A 12,563-nucleotide genomic window follows, 5' to 3' on the forward strand; every position below is an offset into this window, starting at 1 on the left:
TTTTATTTTTAGCTACCAAATGTGGCATGCAGGATCCTAGTTCCCTGAGCAGGGATCAAACCCATGCCCCGCTGCATTGGGAGTGCTGAATCTTATTCACTGTACCACTACGAAGTTCCAACGCTGAAGATTTGTTTCAAAGAAAATCTCAACAGGAAAGAAAGCTTTGTAAAATATTCACTACAGCATTATTTTAACAACACTTCCAGAGGAAAAAAAGTTCCATCTCTCCTACAAGTCAAGTCAATTATAGTAAGTAAACTTGTTACAGAACAGTGTATAGTTTTTAAAGGAAATTATCAACATTACATAGAAGCATGATTATATTTATGATAGCTTTATGCAAAAAGTACTAGATTATATTTGTGCAACTAAATTTTAAAAAAAAAAATCACGCTGGGAAGAAAATCCACAAAATTGAAAATAGTTGCAATGTTACTGCTGGCAGGCTAATGGACATTATATTCACATCTTTTAATATTGTTGACATGTTTTTACTGTAATAACTGAGTCTATTGGGTGAATGGATAAATAAATTGCTGTCTACTCAATGGAATACTATTCAGTGTAAGAAGAAACAATTCTGTTATGTGCAGTTTGGATGAGTGAAATAAGCCAGACAGAGGAGAAGAGATTTTATATGATTTCATTTTTAGGAAACTCTAGAAAAGACACATTTTTCTACATGTCCTAGGGCTAGGGAGTCTGGAATTGTCTAGGAAGGGGTACGAGAACTCTTTAGAGTGTAGAACTGTCCTTCGGTTTGATCGTGGTTGTGGGTACACGAGTGCGTCAATTCAAAATTCACTTTATATGCTTTATATGAGGGCATTTTATTATATGTACATTATAACTTAATAAAAGTGACTCAAAAAATAAAAAGATCATGAATTATTTAACAGAGCAAGAGAGAAGACTATAATTTTATGGGTACAGACAAAAATTGATGCCAAGAATAAGAACTATTGGTCAAGTGCTCATCAATTTTTAAAAACCTATGGGAAAGTAAGTATTCAAATTTACTTATTCTAAAAGCAAAGAAATATGGCTAAGAAATACAAAATATCTATTATGCTCAAGACTTTTAAAACAGTACCAGTAGTAGTGTTAGTCGCTCAGTCATGTCTGAAGCTTTGCAACCCCATGGACTATAGCCTACCAGGCTCCTCTCTCCATGGAATTCTCCAGGCAAGAATACTGGAGCCGGTTGCCATTTCCTTCTCCAGGGGATCCTCCCAGATCTAAGAATCAAACTTGGGTCTCCTGCATTGCAGGTAAAGGACCAAAGGAGATGGTCCTTTACCATCTCCGCCAGCAGGGAAGCTTTTTAAAACAGTGGTAAGGACCAATTCAGATGTTGGCAAAATAATTATAAAGCATCTATGCTGTGCTAAAGTTAATAATTTTCCCTTTTTTTGATTAAAGTTTTCCTCATGTATCAGAGGACCTCTTCAAGACTAATTTATAAAAATTTTCTAAGCTCACCTTAGGATGACCATAGAGATAAGAGATTTCACTGTAACTAATCTGCCTGGACTTTATATAACACTAAACAAATAAGATCTTCCATAAAGAACAGACTTATCAAAGGGGAGGGGAGTCAGGAGAGGGCTGGATTGGGAGTTTGGGATTAGTGGATACAAAATATTATATACAGAATGGATAAACAAGGTCCTGTTGTATAGTACATGGAACTATCTTCAATATTGTAGAATAAGCCATAATGGAAAATATGAAAAAGAATCTGTATACATGCACACATATATAACTGAATCACTTGGCTGTACAATAGAAACTACCACACTATAAATCAACTATACTTCAAGTTTTAAAGATCTCCTCTATACTTGCAGAAAAAAAAAAAAAAAAGGAAGGACTTCAAAAAATAAGTTCACAGTAGCAGAAAACTGCAAACTGTAAAATAAAAAATATCAAAATATGCTCCATGAAAAAAATTCTTTGTTAAGCTCTGAAAATACAAAGATTACATATGGAGGCATGAAAGCAAATGAATAAAATGTGCTTTCTGTATGAACCAATTTGTGACTTCACTCTCAAGTTTAACTCTAAGTGAATTAGGAGTGTGGTGACAAGTACCAATCGTGTGCCACGGGGTAATGTAATGGCTGGAACCAATTAACACCAACCAGCATGGGCGTGGCCACTCAGCCCTGCCAGCAAGTCTCCAATCACTGTTTCTTATTGTCCTATTTACAGTCTTTTCAGTAGCAAGCTCCACCCCTTTGGCAAGAGCAGCCACTTTAAGACTTTTCTAAAATTTTTATTGAAATACAGTCGATTTACAATGCTGTTAAGCCTCCTTATAATTATCTTTTCTCAATGACATGGCTCAAGACTTAAAAAAAAAAAAAAACCCTGGGAAATTCTCAGTACAGTTCAGAAGCGAGAAACAGTAATTTAGCTATAAAACTGGCACAAAGTCATACAAAATGTTTTCAATGAAGTCTTTAATAAGCACATAAAAAACAGGTGATTGTGAAAGTGTGGGGTGGGAGGGGAGTGATGACAAATACATAATACAGTCCCAACCACTAAGGTCAGGAGGAAGCCGGGCTTTTCACAGGAGAAACAAGCAGGGAAGAGGAGTGAATTTCAGGTACAAAAGGTAAATGAGTCAGGGTCTCAGCTGTGAGGTGGGGGCACCACCTAAGGAAGCCAAGGGTCCTCAGGTGAGTCGTGAATAAATGGATTGAATAAGATGGGGTGGGAGGGGAGGTGTCTGGGCACAGTAAGTCACGAATGAAGGATCAATACTTTGAAAATTTATTATGTAATTTTATATTAGGCGAGATTATAACATTGTATAATATAAAATTAGCTTCTACTCCCAAATTTTCCAACATTGAAAGAGACTGAAGTTTTCAAATGTGGCAAAATAGAGGTATAACGTCAGTCTTTTATTTTAAAATTTCCACTGGGGCATAGTTGATTTTAATTTCAGCTGTACGGCACAGTGAATCAGTTATGCGTATACATGTATCTACTCTTTCTTGGATTCGTCTCCCATATAGACTATTACAGAGGACCGAGGAGGGTTCCCTGTGCTATACAGTAGGTCCTTATCACTTATCTAGGTATAAAAACCTAGTAGTGTAGAATGTGTCAATCCCAATCTTTCCATTCATCCCTCTCCCCCAACCCCTCAGGGACCATAGATTTATTTTCCACAGTTGTAAGGTTTTCTGTTTCGTGGATAAGTTCATTTGCAGCCTTTTTTTAGATTCCACAAATAAGTGATGTCATATGATATTTGTCTTCCTCTGTCTGACTTACTGCACTCAGTATGACAATATGCAGGCCCACCCATGTTGCTGCAAATGGCATTATTTTGATCTTTTTTTTTTAAGGCTGAGAGCCATCTAAATCTTTATAAGACCAAACTGATGAGGAGAGAACATATGGGTAGATGGATTCACACTGTTAAAAACATGGGTACACCCAGTACAACCTACATGGTCAGGAAACCCCATCCTGGTAGATGGCTAGGAACACCATTACCATTCAATATTTGTGTAGTCAAAAGAATAAAGAGATTATCACTCAACGACTCTTGTTATCCTCCCCCACATTTCATCAGCCACCATTCTGGTAGGTCAAATGCAGGCAATAAAAATCAATTAGTTGTTACTATTTTCTTGAAATAGCTTTTCATTCTGACTCAGCAATTTATAGTGCAACCTGGAAGACTGCAAAGAAAAAAAAAAGGGCTATGAAATTTAGTCTGTGTTCACTGTCTCTCCCCAGGAAAAACTGGGTCCCCTAAGAATGGCTCAGGGTCCTTTACAGGTACACATTTATAGTAATGTTAGGTGATGTCTATGAGGAATTCTAAAACCACATAAATTCTCAATAAAATAAGCAAAAGTCCTAAAAGGTCCTATTGCCAGAATATGTTGACATTAAAGCTGATAAAAAAAATGATTTTTTTTTTTTTTAGTAACTAAAAATACCAGAGGTGACATTTTCATACGTAATTCACAGGAATAATTTCTCTCCGCTAACATTTTAACACATTCTGCAAACAAATGTTCTTGAGTCCCAAGAGAATGTGGTACCTTCCCTTTCTTCAATCCCGAAATCTCTGGGAAAAGGAGCTTTACGGAGTTAAAAGTAGGAAGATACAAATTTCAATGGTACTTGATTTTGGAAGGAAATTGAGACAAAGCTATGGTTTTTCCAGTAGTCATCTATGAATGTGAAAGTTGGACCATAAAGAAGGCTGAGTGCCAAAGAACTGATGCTTCCAAATTGTGGCGCTGGAAAAGACTCCTGAGAGTCCCTTGGACCGAAAAGAGATCAAACCAGTCAATCCTAAAGGAAATCAATCCTGAATATTCATTGGAAAGACTGATGCTGAAGCTGAAACTCCAATCCTTTGGCCACCTGATGCAAAGAGCAACTCATTGGAAAAGACTGATGCTGGGAAAGACTGAGGGCAGGAGAAGGGGGCAACAGAGGATGAGATGGTTAGATAGCATCACTGACCGAATGGACATAAATTTGAGCAAACTCTGGGAGACACAGAAGGACAGGGAAGCCTGGCGTCCTGCAGTCCATGGGGTCGCAAAGAGTAGGACATGACTTAGCAACCGAATAACAACAGGAGACAAGTTACATGATAAAACAACAGCATAATCTATTCCAGTCATCCTAATTTCTTTAACAGAATATAGCGATTATATAGATGGTTTGCTCACTACAGTCTCCTTGTTGCTAGAACGGTGCCTGCCTGGCACACAACAAACGCTTAAAAATGTTGAAGACAGAAAATCAACTTTATAGCCAGAAGTGTTCAGTGTCTCTTTAACCATCTGTATCACTCTTGGTTATAGAACGCTATGCAAGACAGAAAGATGGGTTGGCTAGTACTGATATAATATTTTATACTCCTGTATTATAGAAATTATTATTTGATAAAAGTGTTAGTCACTCAGTCGTGTCAGCTCTGTGTGACCCCATGGACTGTAGCCCACCAGGCTCCTCTGTCCATGGAATTCTCCAGGCAAGAATACTGGAGTGGGTTGCCATTTCCTTCTCCAGGGGATCTTCCTGACCCAGGGATTGAACCTGGCTCTCCCAAATTGCAGGTGGATTCTTTACTGACTGAACCACCAGGGAAGACCTATGATTTGGTAATATAATAGTATATAATCATATAATCATTAAAATTGACATATTCATTGTAAAATATACTAACAGAATGATAAAGAATAAAATAAAACCCTAGAATTCTGCTCTGAGATAACACTTTTGAATTATTTTAGTGTATTTTCTGCATACATACTATATATTCATGACATATATAAGCTTACTTTTCAAATAAAAGATATCATGCTGTATTATGCTTTCCTCACTTACAGAATAAACAAGTTTTTCCTTACTGTTAAACATACATGAACATGGTTTTGCAAGCTACAATGGATCTTAAAGACATAATAAATTATTTGAGCCATTCCCCAACTGATTATTTTTGTAGGTTTTGGAGCAGAGAATTTTATTTTTTTTATAGAAAAGAATATTTTTCCTCCTTTCTGAAAAGTAGCACATTTATTATTATTATTTTTTTTTCTGGCTGCATTGCTTCAATCTTCCAGAAGAAGGCTAAATAAGAGCAAAACTTACATGCTCCTGACTTCAATGAATACCAGCTAAGTCTTCACTGACATTTCTGATGGGTCAACACTAAAAAGTAATTGCAAAGCAAATACTTAAGAATCTATAAATAGAATTCCTCTAAGTCTACTGTGTACATTCATTATGTCAATTTCGTGTCTAAACTTGTCTTCCCTTCTAGATGACATGTCCTTTCATCACAGGACCAAATTTCAAATGCCAAAAACCTATCATTTCAACTTAAAAATAAAAACTAGCAATCACGGAAACAGGGCCAAGCTCCATGAGTTTCCTTGTAGCCAACAGAAGCAGCACATAGTTTTGAATCAGAAAATGATGCCCCCAGGGGAAGCCACCAGACTACCTTCCCCGGGCACTCCCAGGACCAGGAAGGGCCTCGCTGCCCCCTCACCCTGGCGGCCAGTGGGCGGTCAGCGTGGGCCTGCAGTGACACGGTGACTTGGATTACAAGGAGTCTCTCACTGCAAACATCCACTTTCTAGTACAAAGTGAATGGAGGAAGCTTGTGTAGTGAAAGAAGTCTCAGGCATCAAAATAAAATTGAGAGAAAATTTTAAATAAAGACTTAAACATTTCATGAAATTCAATTAGCAGGGCCAAATCCTGTACTGCCTAGGGCAGATACACAGCAATGGTGCTGTCAGCAAAGGTTTTTTGGTTAACAGGTTGAAGGAAGGAGAGATGACAAAGAGAGACATCTCTTTGCATTATACGTGGCAGAATGTGACATCTTTAAAAGGAAGGCTGAGGCGAAGGTGATCATGATACTATAAGCCTAGTCTGTTTTTATTTTCATTTCAGTTTAAAGGCACATACATCAGACACTAGGAAACGACGTGTGATATATATCCACTTAAAAATATACTTTGAATCCATTCCAGAAGGTATTCTCATGAACAGTCTAGAAAAGCAAATGACGATATGCAACTGACTTGTTGACAACTAGAAAGACAAACCTAGGTGCACCGAAATCAGGGGCTACCTATCTGCCTCCTGGTTAGAGTCTAGGATTTGAAGTTAGACTGTGTCTAGATACTGGTTCTGTTAGGTGCTGTGTGTGGTTAGGCTGGTCACCAACCTCTCTGAGTCACAGAATATAGACAACCATATTTCTACCCTCACAGGGTTGTTAGAAGCAGAGGAATGATTAAGTCCTCATAGTAAGCGCTCCATCAGTGTTAGCTCCATTTATGAATCAACTCTATATCTACAGACTCCAAATGCTGCAGACCACACTGATGAAATCTACCGGCCACACTCAACCATGCTTAGACTTCCTAAACACAGTCACCTTATAAAAAGTCCTTGGGGTATTTGAGAACTGCAGCATACAGCAGGGGTCCACACCAAAGTGTCTTAAGATGACCACCGTTTGCGTAGTAAGAATCAGTTACCAGAATCAGGTATGAGAACAGGATGAGAGCCAACAATCACCTGGTCTAACTGTTGACAGATTTCTTTTGAACTGTGGAATCAATTACTTAAAACAATTTTTAATTGTAAGCCCTGAAACATATGATCTGCTTACTCCAGTACCAAACCTGTGATTTTTCTTTTGTTTCGTTTTTCTGAACCCTATTCCAAGCCAATCCCCATCTCCCCTGAATGCAGACATTCACCCATCGTCTAGGAGAGAGGATTCCCTCCCAGGACTCGGAATAAGAAGAAAGGACCTATTCTCACAAAGCAGTACAAATGTGATTATTTATTAAAAATTTTTTTGAAACAGAAAAGGAAAGTCGTCAATTTCTTTCATTCTTTTTTTGGGGGGGTGGCGGAGTGGGGGATCGAGTCACCCTTACAAAGGAAGATAGGCAAGTAACTTACAATTACTTCCCTAAAGGATTCCTGATCACTGATTGTCCTGTCTGTCACACATCCAGACTGATTCAAGTAGTGGTAGTTTTCTGGCACAGATAAATAAAATTCTTCTACAAAAAGAAAAACAAAAACATAACATCAGTACTTGACTGTCCAGGATGAGATAGAACTCAAAAGAGTTTCCACTTTGCAACTTTAGTTTTTAAAGTACGGAAAATAATTCTATGCTCCTAATAGTTTGCTAGTAAGATTAAAATGTTCTCAGGCTGTATGATTTCAATACCTTTAGACCGTGAAATTTTTGTACCTTGTTTTATGCCCCTGGATGCGTTCTAGTGTCTCCTAGTTTATAGTCTATGGGAACTTGAACAGAATTTGTATCCTACTGTTGTGTGAAAATTGTACAAATCTTAATTATGTTGAATTGGTTCATGCTGCTTTTCAGGTCTACTATATCCTTCTACTTTTCTGTATATTCATTCTATTAATTTCTGAGAGTTTGATACTGAAACTCCAACTAAAAAACATAATTTATCTACTATTTAAGTAGTACAATTATTTAAATTGTAATCTATAGTGGAACTATATGTAACTTTGTTCTATATTTTCCAAGTCTCCTGTAAATGTGTTATCATACTTTCATAATCGAAAAATAAAAAAGAAAAAAAGATTAAATCATTCTCTCTTAATCATCATCTAGGGAAAATAGAATTATCAGATTAGATGGGATGGAAGAAAACACTACCGAAAAAAGTAACTGATGAGGATCCCGTGTTGATTGTTGTTTTTCAAAGTCAAATATTTGGAAATTTGCTTTATTAGGGTGTGATTTAAAAGTAAAGCTAGTTGTGATACATTATGCATTTTTCACAAATATTCCTTAAATCGGAAAAGAACTAAGATTCCAAAACATATCCAAAAAACTCAAGCTTTCTCTACTGATGATTTTTTCTCTACGGTATCCGGCTCTACATGCACTCAGCATCTTTGATCATCTCGCACACTTCATTTCAAATGGTGGAAGACCAACAAAGTCCACTCTTCTCTTTCACAGATGGGTTTTAAAGGGAAATGTCTCTGCAGCAGCTCCATCACTCACCTCTCTCTTCATGTCCTAGCCCTGCCAGCAGCGCATAGAATATGTGATAATTCCTTTCCCCAGGGTTTTGCCTTACTACTCGGTTCTGTGAAGAGAAGAAATCAGATTTCTATTCAGGGATGTATCCTTTGATTAATGATCAAGAACCAGTAACTGCTGAAAAATGTTAAAGATAATGTGAATTAAATCATGCTTACTTACTTTTTCTAATAAATCTTCATGTAAAAAGCAATGGCAAGTCAAGGAAGAAAACAAGGATACCGGATGCTCCATTAGTCCTTATTTTTCTACTCTTTGTTGCCCAAATAATCACAATTCCTTGGTCTTGGGCATTCTGACTTTTGGTGCCAAAAGATAAGCAAACAAAACAGAGTATTTCATCAAAATCCAACTTCCAACAGGACACATGTGCCCTAGAAGGCATCGAACTATTTGAAACAACTGATTATTTCAAACAACTAGTTGCTGTCATGTCTGACTCTTTGGGACCTCATGCACTGTACCCCGCCAGGCTCCTCTGTTCATGGAATTTTCCAGGAAAGAATCTGGAGTGGGTAGCCATTCCCTCTCCAGGGGATCTTCCCAACTCAGGGATCAAACCCCAGTCTCCTGCACTGCAAGCAGATTCTTTACCATCTGAACTACCAGGGAAGCCTATGATATTTGATGAGGAGTCCCAATTTTCAGATTGGAGACATGAAATCAGAGATTCCCAAAAGAAAGAGGGCCCCTTATTTCCTAGGATAATTAACAGGTCAAGCAGAGTAAAACGGGAGCAGTAACAAGGTAGAACCAGAAATGAATTTTTCATATTCTGTATCTGTCTTAAGAAAAAGCAAAGAACAGTTTCTACTAGAGAGTCAAATACTAATACACAAAAGTCAAACGAAACAGGATACAATCTACAATTCTCCCGCCCTGGATGTTTCCCTTCTGGCCGATGTTCAGCTGAACAAACTTCCCGAAGCGACTGGAGTTATTATTGTACACGGTCTTGGCATTGCCGAAGGCTTCCATGATGGGGCTGCAAAAAAAAAAAAAAAAAAAACCCAGGACAACAGTGAGAGGCAATCAGGGTCCATGTAATTAACAGCAGTCCTCACCAATGGCAAAATAGATAACTGCAAGAGAAATCTGAAAGCAAAGGGCCCTACAGCAATTATGTTTATTTATAGAAGGGCCAGATCTCCCAGTGCTTGCTGAAATGGGTTTATAAAGCGTGTCCATCTTGAGGGGGAGAACTCGCAGCTGGTCGTGTGGGCAAAGGATGCTACCAGGAGTCAAGGAGGCCATGTGGGCTGGTCCTCACCCAAATTAGTTTATTTACGCAAGTCAAGGGTTGTGTGTGTGTGTGCGCACGCGCACACACACACACACACACACACACACACAAACCCACACGAATTCTAGGAACTGAAAAATTCCCCGGTCCTGGAAATTTCACTCATTTGTTGTATGTCCCAGGGGAGCTCATTTAACTTCCTTGGGTCTCCTCCAAGTGTAAAATGTGGTCAGACTAGGTCTGCGGTCAGACTAGGTCAGGAGTCAGCCATCTTTTGCTGTAAAGGATTAGATAAAAAATACTTCTCGGCTTTGTGGGCCATGTGGTCTCTGATGCAATTACTCAGCTCTGCCACTAGAGTGCAAAAGCAACTATAGACAAGATAGCAAAGGAGTGTGTCTGTGTTTCTATAAAGTTTTATTTATAAAACCAGGCTGGAGGAGGAAAATGAAAATGGTCCAGAGATAGATGGTGGTGATGGCTGCAGAACAACATGAATGTATTTAATGCCACTAGGCTGTACATTGAAAAATATTTAAAGTTATACATTTTGCTATGTATGTTTTAGCACAATTTAAAAAATAAATTTTGAAGTCTAAAAAGACAAAGCAATAAGCTGCTGGATACAGGTGTCAGGCTGGAGTCTGCTGACTCTTGGACTAATTTTTAAATAACAGGACCTTTAAAGTCTCTATTGGTTCTAGGACCTTTAAAGGCACAAATCAGACATGGGGCAATTACAGATTTTAATTAGAATTTCAGAGAGTGCTGTACCAAGGCTCTCTTTCAAGCTCTGAGGACATTGCCATTGATGCCCAATAGTAGGGTTTTGCCACCTGAGAGGCTGAAGAAGTGAAGTAAAAGTCGCTCAGTCATGCCCGACTCTTTGCGACCCTATGGACTATATAGCCCACCAGGCTCCTCCGCCCATGGGATTTCCCAGGCAGAAAGACTAGAGTGGGTTGCCAATTCCTTCTCCAGAGGACCTCCCTGACCCAGGGATTGAATCCGGGTCTTCTGCGTTAAGAGCAGATTCTTTACCAACTGAGTAACTAGGGAAGATGCTAGTAAGAGGCCACACAATACCATTCTGCCCACAAGACGCCTCCCAAGAGTTGACAGCTAAGCTCTCTGCGACGTGCTGGATGGAGACTGAAATTTCTGCTGATAACAAGGCCTCCGAACAGCCAGTCAAGAGCTGCCCAGTAGGAGGCAGCTGCAGAATGTTCCTCACTCCTTTGCTCAAACCTGGCCCAGCAATGGAGGGTCAGGTCACCAGAAGTCTCCACCTGCGTGTGGAGACTTCTCCTTGAGCAATCGTGAAAGCCACATCAAGAGAAAGAGCAGACAGAACCCCGAGTTTCAACTACTTCCTTAAATAAGTCGCACAGTGAGGAGAGTGAATCCTGTTCGCTGGAACAAGAAACACGATGGAGAAATAAATACCTGCTCTCAAGAATGGCTTGTTCGACAGACGAGGTCTTCTCCTTCGAGGACAAGTCCACGGACTGCTGACTGACGGCTGATAAAAACTTGAGGATCAGCTTCGTGCTCTCGGTTTTCCCGGCGCCACTTTCCCCACTGGAAGATAAAATGGAGACGTTTATACTTCTAGTGAAAAAAAAAATAAAAATAAAAACCAGCTTGGCCGGAGTCACCCCAATGTGTCCACAGAACAACTCTTGAACTGTGGGAAAGAGACCCAAGTGCTGAGTTACAGGGAAGAGAGGGCCCCTCCCTCAGAGAAGGCAATGGCACCCCACTCCAGGACTCTTGCCTGGAAAATCCCATGGACGGAGGAGCCTGGTGGGCTGCAGTCATGGGGTCGCTAAGAGTCAGACACAACTGAGCGACTTCACTTTCACTTTTCACTTCCATGCACTGGAGAAGGAAATGGCAACCCACTCCAGGACTCTTGCCTGGAAAATCCCATGGACGGAGGAGCCTGGTGGGCTGCAGTCATGGGGTCGCTAAGAGTCAGACAGGACTGAGCGACTTCCCTTTCACTTTTCACTTCCATGCACTGGAGAAGGAAATGGCAACCCACTCCAGGGTTCTTGCCTGGAGAATCCCAGGGACGGGGGAGCCTGGTGGGCTGACGTCTATGGGGTCACACAGAGTCGGACACGATTGAAGCGACTTAGCGGCAGCTGCAGCGGGTCCCTCCTCCTGCCAGCCGTACGGCCTAGGTGTTGCCAATGCCCCCCACTAAACAGAAGCCTCCTCTTTGACTAAGCTCAGGTAAGAAGATGGATGGCGCCTTTCATTTCCCTGGTAGCTCAGTTGGTAAAGAATGCACCTGCAATGCGGGAGATGTGGGTTCGATCCCTGGGTCGGGAAGATCCCCTGGAGGAGGGCATGGCAACCCACTCCAGCATTCTTGCCTGGGGAATTCCCATGGACAGAGGAGCCTGGTGGGCTACAGCCAATGGGGTCGCAAAGTGTCGGTCACAACTGAGCACAAAGAATAGCAAGCTCTGCAAAGGCCGGAACAGGGGTTTTGTTCACTGAACTGTCCTGGCTGGTGGCCAGCACTTAGTAAATAGTAACTATATGAATGAGCACATTAATGGTATCTTTCTGGTAAGCAAGTAAATATTAATTATACGAATGAGCACATTAATGGTATCTTTCTGGTAAACATGAATAAAAATGCAATCATTCATAAATATCGAGGGGACAAGGCAATGAGCCTGAAGGTGCTCA

The 12,563-nt window shown here is 40.1% G+C and overlaps 1 protein-coding gene across 1 annotated transcript in view; it reads right to left on the reverse strand.

The window, feature by feature from the left end:
* The window catches only part of MYO10 (myosin X), a 252,256-nt gene that overhangs the window by 100,922 nt on the left and 138,771 nt on the right, over window positions 1-12,563 (reverse strand). Inside the window, exons 5-9 of the mRNA XM_020887818.2 lie at window positions 11,304-11,438; window positions 9,475-9,599; window positions 8,777-8,790; window positions 8,576-8,660; window positions 7,483-7,586 (exon numbers count right to left, since the gene is read on the reverse strand). Of these exons, the coding sequence (XP_020743477.2) occupies window positions 7,483-7,586; window positions 8,576-8,660; window positions 8,777-8,790; window positions 9,475-9,599; window positions 11,304-11,438 (463 nt within the window). The remainder of the gene's footprint in view (window positions 1-7,482; window positions 7,587-8,575; window positions 8,661-8,776; window positions 8,791-9,474; window positions 9,600-11,303; window positions 11,439-12,563) is intronic.

Source organism: Odocoileus virginianus, chromosome 14 (assembly GCF_023699985.2).
Source record: "Odocoileus virginianus isolate 20LAN1187 ecotype Illinois chromosome 14, Ovbor_1.2, whole genome shotgun sequence".
Lineage (NCBI taxonomy): Eukaryota > Metazoa > Chordata > Mammalia > Artiodactyla > Cervidae > Odocoileus > Odocoileus virginianus.